This window comes from Myodes glareolus, chromosome 7, assembly GCF_982192425.1.
Source record: "Myodes glareolus chromosome 7, mMyoGla1.1, whole genome shotgun sequence".
In the NCBI taxonomy this organism is placed as follows: Eukaryota; Metazoa; Chordata; class Mammalia; order Rodentia; family Cricetidae; genus Myodes; species Myodes glareolus.
In genome coordinates, this window is record NC_142032.1 from 93,774,807 (window position 1) to 93,793,998 (window position 19,192).

At 49.2% G+C, this 19,192-nt stretch overlaps 1 protein-coding gene across 5 annotated transcripts in view; it reads right to left on the reverse strand.

Moving 5' to 3' along the window:
* Positions 1 to 1,383: 1,383 nt before the first annotated feature.
* Positions 1,384 to 19,192, reverse strand: part of Ampd3 (adenosine monophosphate deaminase 3) — a 47,570-nt gene continuing 29,761 nt past the window's right edge. For all 5 annotated transcript variants that reach the window (XM_087908567.1, XM_087908570.1, XM_087908568.1 and 2 more), the window contains exons 7-15: positions 14,383 to 14,577; positions 12,691 to 12,822; positions 12,009 to 12,172; positions 11,361 to 11,487; positions 10,056 to 10,219; positions 8,961 to 9,081; positions 6,974 to 7,147; positions 3,814 to 3,924; positions 1,384 to 2,997 (exon numbers count right to left, since the gene is read on the reverse strand). In XM_087908567.1, coding sequence (XP_087764693.1) covers positions 2,821 to 2,997; positions 3,814 to 3,924; positions 6,974 to 7,147; positions 8,961 to 9,081; positions 10,056 to 10,219; positions 11,361 to 11,487; positions 12,009 to 12,172; positions 12,691 to 12,822; positions 14,383 to 14,577 — 1,365 coding nt within the window. In that variant the 3' untranslated portion in view covers positions 1,384 to 2,820. The remainder of the gene's footprint in view (positions 2,998 to 3,813; positions 3,925 to 6,973; positions 7,148 to 8,960; positions 9,082 to 10,055; positions 10,220 to 11,360; positions 11,488 to 12,008; positions 12,173 to 12,690; positions 12,823 to 14,382; positions 14,578 to 19,192) is intronic.

Below are 19,192 nucleotides of genomic sequence, written 5' to 3' on the forward strand. Positions count from 1 at the left end.
ACTGAAGCTTACTTTGTCAGCTCACCACCCACACTGATGAGGGGCAACACAATGGCAGTATAAACAGCAACGCGGCTTTGCTTGCCTTTCTGTCCTACTACCCATTAGACAGAACAGAGGGCTGAACACTGCTCCCTGGCAGTTGTGTATTCTCCGTGCAAAAGGATGTCAATCAAGAAGTGTGTAGCACGAATTCTGATTGGCCTTAATAGAAACCCAGAGTCAGATATCGGGGTAAATGCTGAAAGATGAGAGAGAGAAAGGAGCAAGCCACTTCTTACCTCGCCAGCGCCTCAGTCTGAAAGGGTGTTCCCAAGGTCCTGTCTCCACCCACTTTATATTCCTGTCTCCACCCTCCTCGTGCTGGGATTGAAGGCATGTGCCTCCCAAGCCTTGGGATCAAAGGTGTGTGCCACCACTGCCTGGCCTCAATGGTTAACTACTGGCTGGCTCCACCCTCTGATCTTCAAGCAAGCTTTATTTGTTAAAGTACAAACAAAATATCACTATAGAAGTGCCTTAAGCCTCACTGCCCAAGAGGGAAGCAGAAGGAGGTGGCAGCTTAGAGGTGAGTTCGCTGGTGCCCACCAACCATACTTGAAGAAGAGCACATTAGTATCAAAAGCCTCCTCAAATCCACTCTGATAAATATGCCACTCTGTAGGCTTAGCTCTTCATCGTCTCTACAGAATGTCCCTTGTAGGTGAGAGCACAGACGCCCAGAGGCTGCTTGTCTGTGCTGTGTGTCCCTTTTGTTGGCATTACAGTCCCGGTGCAGGCATAGGACGGTATGTGCATCACAACCAGTCACCTTCATTTGTGGTTAGACCCAGAGAAAGCCCACCCCTCAGCAAGCAGTAACTACTGGGTGAGCTAGCCTCGCTCTCAAACCTGCTTTCGTTCCAGACAAAGCGAGCAGATTCACCAAGCAGGGTAGTTTTCAGCAGCACAGCTTAAGTAGGATATAAGACCGCTATCTGCCCTTAGGAACTGGCCAGAGAGCATTGTATGGAATCTGTCCCTTTAGAAACCTGGCTCCATTACTCTTGCCTTTGCTTCCAAACTGTAAAGCAAACAAAAGCAGGGATTCATCCCCACCCCACAAGAGGGTCAGTGAAATACAGGATGTAATAAAGCATAGTGTTAGAGAAAAAGAAGCCTGGGCAGCTTTCAGGACATGTAAGACTCAGCACGTGCTGGCAGACAGACGAGAGCACCAGAGAAAAGCTATAGGCGGCTCTGCTGCTGCCGTGTGGGTGGCCAGAAGCCAGCAAAGTCCGAGCTTCGACTCTCAAGCTCAGGGTTTTCCTTGTGAATGCCCCCCACTTCTCACAGCTTTTCACTCTACCCCATCTTAGAACAGTAAATATTTGCACCACTGAGTCATAATCCTAAGAGACTTTATTTGTAGTTTTTTTTTAAAAAAAGTAATTGGTACAATGAAAAAACTGTACAATACTTATTATGTTTGGGCAAATGTATACAAATGGAGGCTTTTCAAAAACAGTCCCTCAGATACCGACAGGCTTTCATTCGGTTTCATAGCCAGCCATGTAAGATAGTACATTTGCCTAGTAGAGGGGTGACGTGGCTCCATAGGTTATGTTGGCCACTGAAGAATGACAGTCACAGGATGAGATAGTCTAGAATCAAATACGCATCTTCCAGGTAGAATTAGGTTCATTTAACAATGATACAGAAGGACTTCTGCCTTGTGAATAGCTAGGAAAGTCTTTGAACATTGTTGAGTATTCCACATACAGATACCAAAAGAAGAAATCGTTTAATTCTTTCATATGCATTTATTGAGCACCTACTATGTTCTAGGCACTAATAACAGAGATGAGTGGTCTGATAAAGTGTAACTCCACACTGACATTAAAAACTTTTCTACCTGGTCCCTGGGACCATGATAGCTTCTGAAGAAATCTGTGCTCTCAAATAAAATGCACCATATTAAAGTAACTTAAAAAAAATCTAACATTTGTGAGGCCAAAGGAAGAGTAGAGAAAAGACTGAATCAGGGACCTGGGTGTCCGTAAGAGTGTTCCACTGCCCCGCTCTGACTCCTGGGGGGAGGTGGTAGCAGTCACAATCATAGGATATTAGAATCAAAAGGAACAAAGGTCCTCTGGTCCTATGCTTTTCGGAGGCCTTTATTAAAAGGCATATATGGCGTGAACAGCCCCAGAACCTCGTGCTGTATCTTCCCCAGCCCTGAAGTGGTCCATGAGATGGATTCACAGAGCTCTGTTTGCGGTGACAGAGGAGACTAACACAGCAGGAGTGACGGCATCCGGGGGTGCACTAGGTTCCTGATGAGAAAGGAAAGGGGGGCTAAACATGAAGAAACCCATTTTCAAAAACTGCACAAATCATCAACAGGAGACCCTCATTTTCTCTCAAGGTAGCCCCTTTATGAAAGGGAACTTTGAAGGGGGTGTAAGGCAGCCAGCCAGTCAGACGCTGAGAGAAGCATGGCGGATACCACACAGGCCTAAGTCGCTTGACATTTGGGCCCAACCACATACGCACTGCAATCACACGAGAAACGTGGAAAACGAGGAACAAGTATACACAAGTGCCGGCTCCTGGATCCCCTGCCCCTGGGAGGTGGCCAGCGTCTGGCTCAGAAATGCTAACAGAATAGGCATGTTTATAAAGTGCAACCAAAAATAGGGATTTGAGATTTCTTCAGAGGCAGCCTCGTCACAGACGAAAGCCCTAGTGAGATCCTGGCCACCATTAGCCGCAGCAGACTTGAAAACCGAAAGGTTAGAGCGTGTGCGGTGCGCTGCGGTGCGGTGAGGTGCGCTGCGCCTATTTGGTCAGGGCTGTGATCTCCTCCGACTTCATGGCATCGGACAGGAAGCTGAGCTCATTGCACAGGGTCTCGTAGCGGAATGCCATCCGGATTTGCGCCACGTTCGTCTTTCGGATATCGTTGCCCTCTGGTCCTTCTTTGTAATAGTTCTGTCCCAAAAACTTCTGTTTCTCCTGTGGGCCAAGAGAAAGAGAAGTGAGACCAGATTCATTTCTAGATCCACGCAGACGGCTTTGACATGAACCCCAACACAACTAGTGTCCCTAAAGCTGATCCTCCAAATCTCCCCAGACCTCCAGGTCGTGATCCTGACCACTTGGTCGTTCTCTCCTTTGTTGTGAGAGAGAATTACAGAACTCATGGGCCTGTGCTGGGTGGAAAGCAGAAGAGGAATCGCTCCTGAGAGGTAACGTGGGCAGACAGTTCTGTGTTCCTGGAGAGGCTGGAACACAGCACTTAGACATTTAACTGTCATCCCAAGACCCTGTAAGAACCCTCCTCCTGTTCAGATGACATCCCCTGAGCAGCCGCCCAGGTTCTCGGTGTTGGTTCTACATCCGGTTCTTAAGGGAGCTGTACTGAAGTGCCGAATCTCGTGTGTGCACTCAGTGCCTGCTCTTGCCAGGACTATTTTAGGGCCTGGGGACATAACATGGAATAAGCCTTTGCTCTCAACTTCCATTCAAAAGGAAAACTGAAAAACGCATAAGAAAATTCATGGCACGGTGTCTGCAGTGTGGCATGCTGTGGCGAAAAATACGGGGAATGAGGAGAGCGTCCAGGGAAGGTCTGACTGAGGGCATGTCTGAGGTAGGTGAGGGGCAGCCATGATGGCCCCTGAGGTTTCTCCTGGAGCCTGAATGTGAGGGCTCCTGGGACCTGGCTTGTTCAGCTTGTCACCTATCCCAGTGCCTAGAAGGTACCCCATGCACAGAGGTCTCTGTGCTCATTTATGGAGGGGAAAGGACGGGCCAGCCAATCACACGCACCTGATGCGAGAGGCCGCTCTGCAGCACGCTGTTCCTGGCGATCTCACACAGGTCGCATGTGCTCAGCTTCCACACTTGGGCTGCGATGGCATACTCCTCCATGAGTGCTTCCTAGACCCCGCCCCGGAGCATATGGGTTAGGTGAGACAACACTGCAGCCTGGCGACACAAAAAGCGCTCTCCCGTGGCTTTCCTCTACTGGCTCGCACCCATCTGTGTGCAACTGTGGGTCACCACATGAGATAAATCAAAGAAACTTCTAGGTTTGTTTGCTCACCAGCACTGAGGGCCTAGCAGGTCAGAAAGCTGGGTCCTACTCCTCTGTGAAAGTCCTTATTAAAAGGGAGGCTCCTTAGATAAATGAAGGAACATTCATGCCAACTAACAAAACAAGGATCTGTAAGTGTGACTCAAAGCAGCAGCCTCTGAGATTGACCATCAAGTGATGGAGCCTTTGACAGAGAAACAGAAGTGAGCAGAGGGAACCCTAACTGGCAACAGCTTGGTCAAGCAGTTCAACCAGTTAACTGTTGTAGTGTGATAACTGTTGTAGTGTGATAACTGTTGTGGTTAACTGGTGCAGTGTGATTAACTGTTGTGGTGTGTGATTAACTGGTGCAGTGTGATTACTGGTGCAGTGTGATTACTGGTGCAGTGTGATTAACCAGTGTGTGTGTGATTAACTCTTACAGTGTGATTAACTGGTACAGCGTGATTAACTCTTACAGTGTGATTAACTGGTGCACTGGGATTAACTGGTGCAGTGGGATTAACTGGTGCAGTGTGAACAGTAGCTCCATTCCAGGGCCTCATATATCCAACTGGAGCTGTGTTGTTGTAATTAAGGTTGAGACTGAGTTGAGCTGTTGAGCCTTCTGCTGAGCTTACACACAAGGCCAACAGCCTGCCTCAAAAGCTCAGCACCCCTGTAGTCTGGCACATGTTCAATAATTTATTGTATTTTCTGTGCATGGTGTTTTGCCTGTGTGTCTGGATGAGGGTGTCGAATCCCCTGGAGCTGGAGTTAGTCTTGAGCTGCCATGTGGGTGCTGGGCATTAAACCCTGGTCCCCTGGAAGAGCACCAGTGCTTGGTAATGGCTGAACCATCTCTCCAAGCCCCGTCCCTCCTCTGAATCAGGCACATTTTTAGTGCCTGCTTTTTGTTTTACTTCTTTTGTTTTTGTTTTGTTTTGTTTTGTTTTGTCTTTGGAGACAGGGTTTCTCTGTGTCCAGTTGTCCTGGAACTCTCTTTGTAGACCAGGCTGGCCTCGAACTCAGAGATCTGTCTGCCTCTACCTCCCAAGTGCTAGGATTAAAGGTGTGTGCCACAGCGCCTGACTAGCTTTGCTTTTTATTTAACACACTATTTTCATTAAAATGTTCAAAAATAAAAGTTAAAATGAGTAAAATATAACATTAAATACAAACAAGAAAGGCTCCCTCCACGTGGGGAGATGATGCAGTCCCAAGGGGCTGGGCTGAGGCATGGTCCTCCTCTGACCGGGAACTGTCTGCCGTCCATCACCAGCCCTTTCTTTCCTGCCCATTGCCTCCAGCTGAGGGTCTTAAACTGAGCTGACAAAGGCCTCTGGGATTCAGAGACCTTTTGTCAACTTCATTTGCCAACTGCGTAGCTGCTGTGAGGCAGAATTGCTTTCATCCACTTTTCAGGAAACTGAATGCGTGCAGAGATGGGAACCCAGCTGTCTCCTATTAAGTGAGGCTTTACAGCAAACTGCAGAACAACACCACTCCTCTTGGGATTGTTGTTTTGGGAAACATTTTCATAACATTTTTTTGCTATTTATACAATATTTAATGATTCCATTGCTATTTTGGGATGGGTGGAGGTGTGTGTGTGTGTGTGTGTGTGTGTGTGTGTATGTGTGTGTATGTGTGTGTGTATGTGTGTGTGTATGTGTGTGTATGTGTGTGTGTATGTGTGTGTGTATGTGTGTGTATGTATGTGTGTGTGTATGTGTATGTGTGTGTATGTGTGTGTATGTATGTGTGTGTGTATGTGTGTGTGTGTGTATGTGTGTGTGTGTGTGTTATTTCATCATCGTTGTTTTTAGTTTCTTGGTTGTTTTTGTTTTGTTTTGGTGCAAGGCTTCATCTGTAGCCCAGGCTGGCCCCCAAATCTGGGTCCCACTGCCTCAGCCCCCCAGTGCTAGATTATTGGCATCAAACCAATACAGTACTATTTTTTAAAGGTGAAAGATTTTTACGCTCAGAAGAGAAACCGGAGTAGTATATTACTGTTTTTAAATAAGTTTGTAAATATTTTTAAAAGCATTCCTATGTTTTCACACCATAAAGAGCAACAGACACAACAAAGATGGGAGGAAGCCCCTTGAAGGTCTCCATTCTGGATGTCAAAGGCCCAGGACACTGCAGCTTCTATTGTTTGCTAATCGGTGGCTGATCTTGTCAGCACCAGTAGAATGCCCTGGGAACACTCGTGGATGTTACCCATGCGTGACATCATCCTTCCCTTCTCTCTTCCCAGAGACCCAGAGTATAATCATGAAGATACTTCTAGCAACGCCAGATGTGGTGGCACATGCCTTTAATCCCAGCATTCCAGAGGCATAGGCAGAAGCAGGAAGATCTCTGTGATTTCAAGGCCAGCCTGGTCTACATATCGAGTTCTAGGTTCTAGCCAGCCACGGCTATACAGTGAAACCTGCTCTCCCCCCAAAGGGACAAATACTATTCATCTAAAAAAATTTGCCTCAATATTTGGATACATGGTGTACTAGGCTATTAGACTCCACTAGCTTAAGGAAGAGGGTGTTTTCTGCCCACTTCACAAATAAAAAGGAAGACAATATGGAATGTTCTAATAATTCTATCAAGATCATAGAGATACATCAAAAAAAAAAGGTGTAATGGAGAGAAAGGCAAAGACTCCCCTCATCATGAACTCACCCTTGCCTTCACCAAGTCACACTACCCCCAAACAGAATTGGGGTTTGGGCTACATACTCACAGTGGCAGGCTGGGGAGCCCCAGGACCTACGGCTGTGGAGCACCCCTGAACTATCCCACAATCTCACAGTGGCAGGGCTGTGGAACACCCCTGAACTCCCCACAGCTGTGGAGCACCCCTGAACTCCCCACGGCTGTGGAGCACCCCTGAACGCCCCACATCCTCACCTTGGTGTAGTGGAACTGCATAGGGTCATCAGTGGAGAGCGAGACATGCAGTCCCTTGTGTAGGAATTCCCGAAGCGGGTTCTTGGAATATTCCAGAAACAGGCTGTTGTTACTGAGAGGAGACATGGCAATAGGGATCTGAGCCAGGTAGTAGAGATACTGCAATACAGGACTCTGCAAAAGAACCAGCGAACACTCACGTGACACGTGCCAGAGGACTGGCCAATGCTGACGAAACCGGAGGCTGAGAGTGTCCAGGCCCACCCACCTCTACTGCCTGCACTCCTCTCGCTGCTCTCTGACGGGCAGGAAGTCTTGCCCACTGTTTGAAATACCCACTTCTGGCTTGAGATTGTAACTCTGGGCAGGAGGCCACATCTTACTCTCTGCACAGGGTGGGCAGGCCACAAGAACCCCCATGTGTGTGAGAAACATTCAAGTTCAGACTTTCATTGGTGTGGATATAAAATATCCTTCATAGGTTTGTGTGTTTGGGTCACCAGCTGGTGGCACTGTTTTGGAAGGTTGTAGAACCTTTAGAAAATAGAGCCTCGCCAGAGGAGGTGAGTCACTGGTTTTTATTATAAAACTTGAAGTTTTATAATAGCTAGGCCCCACTTCCCACCCATCTTCCACTTCCAGACTTCAGATGCAACGTAACCCGAGTATCACTGTATCCCTGCCATGATGGGCTGTATCCTTCGAAGTGTGAGCCAAGCTAGGCCCCTCCCCCTTTAAGATGCTTCCTGTTAGGTGTTTGAATGGGGCATTGAGGAAGTGACCAGCAGAGGGCTGTACACACTCTAGCCCCTCAGAGACCGAACCTGAAGGGAGGAGGCAGGCTTTGTGCTATAGTTCCCTGATGTAGCACTGTCCCTTACACATGTGACCAGAGAGAGGATGTCAGGACCATGGCAAGGGGACCTAGCATTGCTGAGTACCAGATGCAGTGACATCACCTACACAAAGCAGAAGCTAGATGGCTGCTGTGGCCACCACTGGGCACTATCTGAGTCAACTACGGACCTCATATGGATCCTTTGTCCCAAGGCCTCTAGAATGAGGGGCCTAGGAATATTGCAGCGCAGAACAAGGGTTGTTCGTCAATGTGGAGGAATCCCAATTCTGTGCTTAACACTGTGTTAAAATTATGCTATAGAGGAAGGTGACTGGGGGAGATGGCTCAGGGCAGGCAGTGCTCTTGTAGAGGACCTGAGTTACGTTGGGGGCAGTTTGCAATAATCTTAATTCCTATCCAAGGGACAGGACAGCCTCTGCAGGCCCCTGCACTCACTCATGCACGGACTCACACAGAGACACACATGTATAAACATAATTTTAAAAAATTAGTCTTTAAAAATGAAAGAAAATGGGGGCCTGGAAATACTAAATAACTGGTACTGCTTCTATAAAGTAAGGAGGCGATTTCCATTTACTTTTTTTAAAATCTAAATCATGGTGTGTTTGGTTTTTTTATAATTAAAAGTGAACCCCACTGCTTTTTTTTCTTTTTTCAAGATAGGGTTACACTGTGTAACAGTTCTGGCTGTCCAAGAACTCACTCTGTAGACCAGGCTATTCCCAAACTCACAGAGATCCACCTGCCCCATCTCCCAAATCCTGGGATTAAAGGCGTGTGATTAAATCACAACACTGCTGAATCCAGTTGTTTCTGTTTGTTGTTTTTCCTGCATTAATTTGTTTTGTTTGTTGTTGAGAAAGAGAAGGAGGAAGGGAGGAAGGGAGGGAGAGAGAGAAAGAGAGCATGAAGTTGTGAAGGGAGGTGGGGAGAAGTTGGAGGGGAAAGAAAATGATCAAAATATTATGAAAACAATTAAGGAAAAATTGTCAGTGAACCTAAGAAGACTGCAGGTAGCCCAGCCCTCCAGAAGCTATGGCCTCCAGCACCATTGATCAACATTCTGGGGTTGGGGAGGAAATGGAAACCCAGCACACCCAGCATGGCCTCAGGGAGTAGTTCGCTTACCTTCTTGAGGAGCAGCCCATGGGAAATGTTGTCTGCAGTCAGGAAGGCGGACACTAGGTGGGTGATGGAGCCTGCTTCCCCACAGTGAGGCCGGAACAGGAACGTGCTCAGGCCTCGTTCCCTGTGGAAGGGAGGCTCCAGGTCAGGACATGCCCCTGGTTTACCTTGCCCACACCCCCAGCCCAGGACACACTCCAGGGGGACATTCCCATGGCATGGTCAGCACAGCTAACCCAGTGCAACCTAGAAACTGCCCCTCCTACGACACAGAAGCCGAGAGACAGAGGCCCTGGCCTTGCCTCACCCTTCCTCCCTTCCCTGCTTTCCAGGACTGTGGCCTCCATCCACCATGAGAAACAAGTCCAAACTCTTTGCCATAGAAATGAGCAAAGGCCCAGAGGGTGACGTGTGTGGAAGACACTGAGCAGGCCAGTGACAAAGCCAGACCTGGAAAGCCTGTCTCCCAGAGCTCAGCTCAGGACACCCTCCACCCTGGTCCCGGGCTCTTCCCTCAACCCTATTCTCAACCTCCACATCACAAACTTAGGTTGACTCCATGCTAGCCAGTGAGAAGCCGTGCTCCCAAAAAAAGGTATAAGGAATATCAGACTTGTAGAGAAGGGAGTGTGGCTGTGTCCTGGGTCCCCTGGGCACAGGAGACCAGCCTAGGGCTTATGTAGACTGAGCATGCTTCACCCCCCCTATCTCTCCTGTGCCTGGAACCTGCCAATCACATGCAGTTACGTTTTTCCAAAGCCCAAATGCATGTGTGCAGATGGCTGAACGGCAGTAAACAAACATGCACATGTGTCGGCGTGTTCTAGGTCTTTTCTGTCCCAAGGCTCTACAAGGCCACATAGAGATGTGTGCTGGTGAGTATGTACATATGAACATGTGTGTGCAAATGTATAGCATCGCTGCACACAGGATTCATATCTGCACTGGCACGAGTCTCCTCAGGCACATGCCCACATGTGTGAGCAGCTGTGATAAGTTTAAGTAGCTGTTTGGGTGTGCATGTTGGCAGAAGCAAACACAGACCCACGGATCACATGTGTGTGGAATACGGGCTCCTTCCAGGGCCACCTCACCCACCTGCGAAGGTTGTTCAGCACCATGATGTTGGCATACATATAGTACAGGTAGTAACTGTAGGGTGGGTTCTGCTCGCTGGTCCAGAGGTCTGGACTGGGACTCTTTTCTGAGAACATGTGGTCGCTGTGCTTGGACTCATCATCCACACTGTCAAACCCTGTCACCTGTGTGGGAAGTAATGATGCTGACATTGAGCTAGGGTAGGATCATCCAGGACTCAGCTCAGCTCCAGTGGGGCTAAGGAGCTCACACTTCTGTTGGGGATCCTGGGCCTCTGCAGCCTTAGCCCTCAAAGGCACAGAGATGGGGTGCAGTCCCTCAGTGTGTCCCATAGGGCTTCCCAATGGGCCCAGTGGACCAGCCTGGAGAATGCTCAGCCCCGGTGTGGCGGTAGAGACAATGAAGAACCTGAGGCTAGGCCAGATGAGGGTGAGTCTGAGCCGACAAATTTTCCCTTTGCCGTGCTGAAGAGGCAGGTGCTACAGGAAACGGGAGCCACTGCCAACAACAGGAGTGACATTCTGGGGTGGGAGGGGACCCTCAGTGATAGGCTGTGCACCCACTTTCATCTATCAAGCCCTCCTGGCCTTCCAGCACACCAGTTAGCTAGTCCTCAAGTGTCACTGTGCAGGGGCGGGGGGTGGGGCAGGGGGTGACTATGGCCTCTGGGGGGCGGTGACTAGAGCCTCGTTTTATTGCTGATCAAACCAGAACCGAAGTGATTTAGGAAACTGTCCAAGTGGGATGAGTGGGTTCTGGGCCCATATAGACCCAGGGCTGGATTAGGGCTGTAGGGAGAGGATTCCTTTGGGCTTGTCAGGTAAGACACCAGCTGGATGCCTGACACAGCAGTGGCCCAAGAGGCATCTCTACTCTGTTGGGAAGGACCTGGGAAATCCTTTCTAGCAAGTATCTCCAGTCTCCAAGCTAAGAGCTGGGGATTCCTGCCCATGGTCACCCTTCTCTCCTGGGAATTCCTGCCCATGGCCACCCTTCCTTCTCTACTGGGGATTCTTGCCCATGGCTGCCCTTCCTTCTCTCCTGGGGATTCCTGCCCATGGCCGCCCCTCTCTAACTGCAGACAGATACAACCTTCCCCAGCATTACCAGCAACTGCTACCCTGAGAAGCAGCCTCCTCTCCACTCCTTCCTTTAGACAGCTTCTTGGAGCTGGCAGCCCAGGACTGGGGTCCAGGAGCTGGGAGGGAAGCAGAGTGGGAGGGAGGAGGAAGACCAACAGGGGTCCTGTGGAGCAGGTGTGCCCTCCTCTTCCACACTGAGCTCACGAGAGGCCCCAGAACTTACGTATTTGAGGAAGAGGTGAAGTTCCCGGTTATCTTGGGGGTCGATGGTAGCCTTGAAGAGGGGCAGGAAGATGTTCTCCAGCATCTTCCCAAAGTTTGGCAGTAGTTTCTTTGACCTAAATATGTCACTGGGAAAATCAAAGGCTTGCTCGTTAGGAGTTGATCTGCCGGGTGGGCCCCGGTCACTTGTTCAGCAGAGCAAACACCCAGTGCGGAGAGTGTCCTGAAAACTCCGCATCTTCCTGTGCCCACCAAGCCAGAGGCCACCCCGAGAGTGAAGCGGTGGGCTTCAGGCTGGGTGAGATCGGATGAAGGAGTCCTCAAGCAGACTCTGCCCTCGGCTGCTCTAAACCCCATGCCCAGCCCAGCTGGGGACGAGAGAGGTGCTCTGAGTGACAGTCAGGGCGAGGTCAGCAATGCAGGACTCTGCCAGTCATGCTGTGCCCCAGGCTCACCCAAGTCACTTCAATGAGAAGGCAGGAAAAAGTCCCCCACCAAGGCCTTGTTGCATATTCTTCAAAAGCAAGAATGGTGTGTGCTGAGAACCAAACGCCACCACCACTCCTTCCCACTCCTCAATAGCACAGGAGTCATAGATACAGGCTGTGGTCCCCAGAGAACCCAGGGCAGACAAGGGGACAGTACTTACTAGATCCGGGGCACCTGGATGATCCAGCGCATGTTAGGGGAGTAGACTTTGTGCTGGATGAACCAGCGGGCCAGGCTGTGCCACTCCTGGGGACTTCGGCCATAGATGGAGAGTCGCGGCTCTGAGTACTGGTACTTGCTGTCCTCCAGCTCCCGGGCCACCTCCTGGTACCAAGAAGAACTGAGTCAGCCCAGGAGATTCCCAGCTCTATGGGAGACACCAAATCCAAGTGGGCCCTAGTATCCTTTAGCTCCCTGATCATAGGTGGGAAGGCTGATCTAAATCTCTGGTGTTGCCATGTAAGCACCCACTCCCCAGCTAAGGCTTCTCCTGGGAGGGAGGCCAGGGTTTGACACAGGAATGCTGTAGAAACGGGCCTGGCTGTAGAACCAGGCTGAGCAGCGGCCGTGTCTCCACTTGGAGCCAGCCTGCGACCAGTCGAGTTCAGGCTGCCAGCAGACAGGGATGGCACCAGGATACTATGAGCTCTTCCTTCCTCTCCCCTTCCCTGTCATTGACCCACACAACACACCTGCCCATGCTTGAGAGCAGGAGACCAGCATGGGTCAGTGCTGGATGGTACAAGGGCCTTCAGGGAGAGGAAGGGACAAAGGTCATGCCTGCCCCTACTCTTTGAAGGCAGTTGACGTCAGGCATCTGAAGGGACCGAGGGTTCACTCACCTTGACCATCCGAGCAAAGTACTCTCCTCCCAGGAAGTTTTCAGTCTTCAAATACAGGTCCCGAAGTTCACTGGCCCCCACTGGGTTGTACTTGGAGTTGAACTTGTCAAAGCGGTGGAAAGTCTGCCGGCCCTGTGAGCGGGAGACACCAGCCAGCTCCACCACATGTCTCTGCAGCTACCAACTGTTTCTCCAGGCCGTTACAAGACAGCCATATGGAAACGTTGTCATCCCCATCTCTGTTTCTCTCTCTCCCTTCCTCCCTTTCTTTGAGATAGAATCTCACACTATGTAGTACAAGGTAGCATCAAACTTGGCAATCCTTCTGCCTCATCCTCCAAAGGGCTAGGATCATGTCTGTGTCACCATGCCCAGCTCACTGTAATTTCCCACATGAAACCTTGGAAGTCCCGAATGCCAGGGCTGTGTCCCCTCAGTCAAATGGACTCTTTGGACAGGACGGTGGTGGAGTCTGGTGAACACACTGCCACACAGAACAGAGGATTCAAGACCTCTGAACAATCAAAAATAACAAGTTTAGCATTGGGGAAAACGGCTCAGCAATTGGTGTGCTTACTGTACACGCTATGGATCAGAGTTCAGATCTCCAGAAACTCACATGAATGCTAGGTGGCTGTCGTGGCCCTGCTTGTAATTCCAGCTTCAGAAGGCAGAGAGAGGGGATCTCCAAAGAGACTGATTAAAACTATCCATAGCAGTGAGCTCTAAGTTTGATCGAGAGACCCTGCCTCAGTTAATAATGTGGGAGAGCAATCCAGGATGACTCCCAGTATTGACCTCAGGCCTTTACACACACACACACACACACGTGCAAAAACATACATACACCACAGAAAAGTGGAATCAGAAAAAGGATAAAGTTTTTGCTGTGCCTTTTTAGGTCTGCAGTATTTCCTGTGTGTGTCTGTTATGTTTGCATTGTCTGTGAATACTGTGTTACTCTCGACTTTGACTACTGAAGGTAATGCTGCTATGAACACCAGTCTGCAAGTGTCTGTTGACATCCCAGTTTTCAGTGCCTTCAAGTGTACGAGGAGGAGTCAACAGTAGTGGATTCTGCGTCTTAAAGAACCACGATGCAGTTTCCACAGCAACCACGCCATCATTCAACACTCTAACAGTTTTGAAAACTAAAAGTTGCATGAAAGGTCATCACTTTATAAATCTTTTTAATTTTTTTTTTTTTTTTTTTTTTTTTACTTCTCTGTGTGTGCTTGTTTGGCTGGATGTGTTCCAAATGCATGCAGAGCCTGTAAAAGCCAGAAGAGGGCGCTGGGGTCCCTGGAACTGTAGTTATAGGCGATAAGGAGCTACTGATTGCAGGTTCTGGGAACTGAACCCCTCTTCTGCAAGAGCTCTTAGCTTCCGGCTCCCCAGCCCCACAGTCATCATTTTATAGACAAGAAAACAAAAGCTTAAATGAGTCGCCTAAAGACACACGACTCCTAAGTGGGACCAGACCTTGGAACCATCTGACTCCATGCTGCATAGTCTTCCTTTGACACACGTTTGTTCCCAGCCCTGTTATTCAATAACCCAGATTCCTTCCACAGCCTCTACCGCAAGCAGAGAAAGACGATCCTCCAGCCACTTACTGCCCAAGCACAGCCATGGTGGCTTCTATGGACAGAGCACTCCCCGACGGAGGTGCTAGGACAGAAACTCACTCACCGCATGGACGTCCAGCGAGTCCACGGTGAGGTCGTAGGGGTCCATGTGCAGGCTGTCGAACACCTGCCGCAGGGTGATCTTCCGACCCAGCTTCTCGGCCACGGTTCTGTCCGGCTCTGTCTGGTACGTGTGCTTGATGAAGCGCAGCAAGTGCTTCTGGTTCATGCAGGCTGCGGCGTGAATGTGCGTGTCCACCTGGAACACATCCCCGCTGGTCAATAAGCCAGGCCCCCTCCCCTAGTGATGTGGGAGTCCCCTCTGTGTGCTGTGATTACCATTAATGAATAAAGAAACTGCTTTGGACCTATAGCAAGGCAGAACTTAGGGAGGCAGGGAAAGCTAGGCTGAATGCTGGGAGAAAGAAGGGCGGAGTCAGAGAGAAGTCATGGAGCTACCACCTTAGACAGATGTTGGGGATATTATCCAGTAAGCCACTGCCATGTGGCGATACACAGGTTAATAGAGATGGGTTAGTTTAGGATATGAATTAGCCAGAAATATAATTAAGCTATTGGTCAAACAGTATTGCAAATAATACAGTTTCTGTGTGATTATTTGGAAGTTGGGTAGCCTGGACCAACGAACAATCAACCCTTCCTCCTACACCCTAGTTACCAAAGAACCACAGCCCTCGATGTGGAGCACAGAACCTAAGCACTACGTGGGTGGTGGAACCTATACCCGCCATCCCCCTTCCTGCTTCTCCTCAAGGCACAGAGTTAGCCCCCTTCCCTGTAGCCCTGCCACCCAGCTTACCTCCAAACAGCATTAAGATATTTTTTGTTTTAGTTTATTATTTTTCCCTCTTGACAAATCCTCAGTGGCCCTCGCATGCTCGGGGGAACCCAAAACTTTAACCTGGAATCAAGGCTGCATGCAACTGTAATTCTCCCCTTTCTGCCCCCATCACGTGTGGGGCGCCACTGATGACTTCTCAGGCACCAAGCTGCTCTGTGCTGGTTCACATGGCTCATGCCTTTCCTCAGCCTGGCAGGTCGTCTTCCTGCCCACCAAGCTGATCTGTTTCCTTCTGCCTCCTCCACGTGGAAGCCCCCTGGGCACAGCTAATCCAGTCTGTCCCTTGCCCAGCCTGGGCACTTGGTACAGTCATCAGCACCCAAGAGCACATCCTCCTGACCCCCCTTACATGTGTCTATCTACCTGGGAGTTCCTCAAGGACAGGGACCAGGTGCAGTGCATTCAGGTCTACGGCACCCACCCCAGTGATTGGGCCAAAGTATCAAGCGAGTCATGAGTGGATGAATGAATGCGTGAACCCACGATACCATCAGTTCCAGGAGTTTCATGTAACTATTGAAACCTCACTCTTCCCACTGACTTCTCTGGAAATTCCCAAAACAATCTCCCCAATAGAGGTAAGAGGGTGGGTACCCCACCTTTCTTGGTTAATTCTATCTCACCCCAAACCCAGGAGTTCCAAGCCACATACATCAATTGATGTCCTCACTCTAAGCCCACTTGTGGACTCAGACTTCAAGGCCAATTCTAACTCACTGGCACTGGCATAGGCAGGAACCTGGAGCGTGGCTCCCTTTCACTCAGTGGAAACAGATTCCTCACAGGAAGCACCAGCAAGGACCCCAGTGGGCTCTCAACAATGTTTCAGGTCTTCCATAGCATGCTAAACTCCTGCAATGCCAAGTTGTCTCTTCACCTCTGGCCTCTTCCTCTTGGTCTCCTGGGACAGTGCATCCTCAGCCCAGACCCACGGCACTTGTGCCTTTAGAGACTTTTATTTATGTGTATGTGATTGTGCTTGATTGTGAATGAGAGAGAGAGAGGAGGAGGAGGAGGAGGCCTGGGAGGAGGGGGCTCCTGCGAGAGGGGAGGAGGCCTGGGAGGGGTGGGGGTGCTGAAGAGGGCATTGGCTCCCCTGGAGATGAAATCACATGCAGTTGTGAGCTGCCTACCATGAATGCTGGGAACTGAACTTCAGTCTTCTGCAAGGACACCAAAAACTGCAACCATTGAGCCATCTCTAGGCCCCATCTGTGCTTTTAACTTTTCTCTTTACTCAACAGCTCTCAGATGTGGACCATCAGTTGAAAGTTCCAGAACTAAACTGATTGCCTATCTGACATCTCTATTTGAGGAACTCAAAGACAGTTCAAATTTAATGTACCCCCAACACTGTACTCTCTGTCTCAGACCACAGTCCAAACATGGCCATCTCTTGGGTCTCAGCGTCTGAGAAATGGCACATCCTGAACCCAGATGTTCACCACGAAAACGTGGGATCATACGCAGTCTTCCCAGTCCCTTGTCGCAGTACCAGCCAATCTCATCAGTTCTCCCCTGCAGACAGATGTGCTCCAACCTCACTGTCATAAGAACTCTCCCTCCTGGGTCCAGAATGACCTCTTCCCAGGTCCTGGCCACTTCTCCTCTTGTCCTCTATCCACTATGCCAACCTTGCACACATACAAGTGAGAGCTGACATTTTTAAAAACACTATTACTAATCTTAGGGTGAGGGCTGTGGTAGTTTGAATGTAATTGGCCCCATAAGCTTATAGAGAGTGGCACTATAGGAGAAGTGGCTCTGTTGGAGTAGGTGTGGCCTTGTTGGAGGAAGTGTGTCACTGTGGGACTGGACTTTGAGGTCTCATATTGCCCAAGCCTTGCCCAGTGTCTCAGTTTACTTCTTAATTCCTGTGGACCAAAGATGTAGAACTCTCAGCTCCTTCTCCAGCATTGTGTCTACCTGTCCACATCATGATAAAGGACTGAAACTGTAAGCCACCCAATTAAATGTTTTCCTTTGTAAGAGTTGCCATGGTCACGGTTTCTCTTCACAGCAATAGAAATCGTAAGACAGGGGCGCTCCTAACATCAGCTGGACCCATCTCCCTGTCACCTCTATGCCTACTCTTTTTGGTATGTTCCTCCTACCAGGCAGGCTACGGGAAGAGCTGATTAAGTCTCAGTGGGCATGCTGGGTCACCTTGCGTGAGCCCAGGAAAACTAAGAGAAGTGTTCCCGTACGCCAGCCTGAACCCTGGAGCTGCTGCTGACCGGGCTCTCTGCCAAGGCTGGGGTGAGGAGGCACTGACCTCAAGCCAGGGAATGCTGTCCACAGCTGGTTGTTCATCTGTAAGTCATGCCAAGCCAGACATTTGATCTATTGGACTCTGTGTACATTATCTCAGCCAGCCATGGTGTCGGACACATCGCTCACTCATCAGGGTCCTTCCTGACACCAGTTTCTGACACTCCTCCAAGAAAGACAGAAACAACTCAAAGCTGCGGAACACAGAACCTGACACAGAGCAGGGCTGAGGCTCCCCGCCTCAGAGATGAGACCAGACAAGATGAGCCTGGCTTCACTTGGTGCCGCACAGCCTGACTCCTATCTCAGCGACACTCCACACATTCTAGTTGTGTCCTCCAGCCTCCCGGCCATGCACACTGCCTGTCGTGGCTCCCATGAGTCACAGGACCTAGAATGACAACAGCTGGACCATCTAGGAGTCACCCAGTCCAAACTTTAGAGTCTCAGAAGTGGCTCTTTTAGGAATAAATCCAAAAGGTCTTCACTGGAGCTCAGTGTCTTCCATTCACCAGAAAAACCTACATGAATACTGTCACATGAGATGAATACTCTGTCATACATGAATACACAAATACTGTCACACAAGATGAATACGGTCACATGAGATGAATACTCTGTCATTCGTGAATACATGAATACTGTCACATGAGATGAATACTCTGTCATACATGAATACACAAATACTGTCACACAAGATGAATACTGTCACATGAGATAAATACTCTGTCATACATGAATACACAAATACTGTCACACAAGATGAATACTGTCACATGAGATAAATACTCTGTCATACATGAATACACAAATACTGTCACACAAAATGAATACGGTCACATGAGATGAATACTCTGTCATTCGTGAATACATGAATACTGTCACATGAGATAAATACTCTGTCATACATGAATACACAAATACTGTCACACAAGATGAATACTGTCACATGAGATAAATACTCTGTCATACATGCATACACAAATACTGTCATACAAGATGAATACTGTCACATGAGATAAATACTCTGTCATACATGAATACACAAATACTGTCACACAAGATGAATACGGTCACATGAGATGAATACTCTGTCATTTGTGAATACATGAATACTGTCACATGAGATGAATACTCTGTCATACATGAATATTGTCACATGAGATGAATACTGTCATGCATGAATACATGAATACTGTCACACGAGATGAATTCCCTGTCACATGAGATCCTGGTTCCCACAAACAGTAACATCTCAGTGCAGGACTGGTTGGTATTTGGGACCTGAGCTAACGCTGGCCATCCCCACACCATGCAGACATGAGTAATCGATAATACTATTCTTTCTCTAAGCTTGAACAGTCCAGGGAGCTGATCCTCACTGATCAGACTTATATCAGATGACACCTATGGTGTCCCCGATGTGACACTTTAACCAAAGTGGACAATGTCCATTTGTATCCAATGCCCAACTTGCAAGTAGCAAACCCAGCCCTTCTTTTCTAAGCTCTGGGTGGAAAACATAGTCTCAGTTACAGGGTCCTTCTGCTTGGGGCTCACAGTTGTCCTAACTCATTCTGCCACCCATACAGACACATGCCATGCCCCACGTTCTACCTCCAGAGCCTGGCCCTGGACATGACAGCCACCACAGAGATGAGATACCCCTTCCCAGCCACTGTGGGTTTTAAGCTCCCAGTCTTGTCCCCAGGACAAGGACTTGAAGAGGAAACAAAGCATC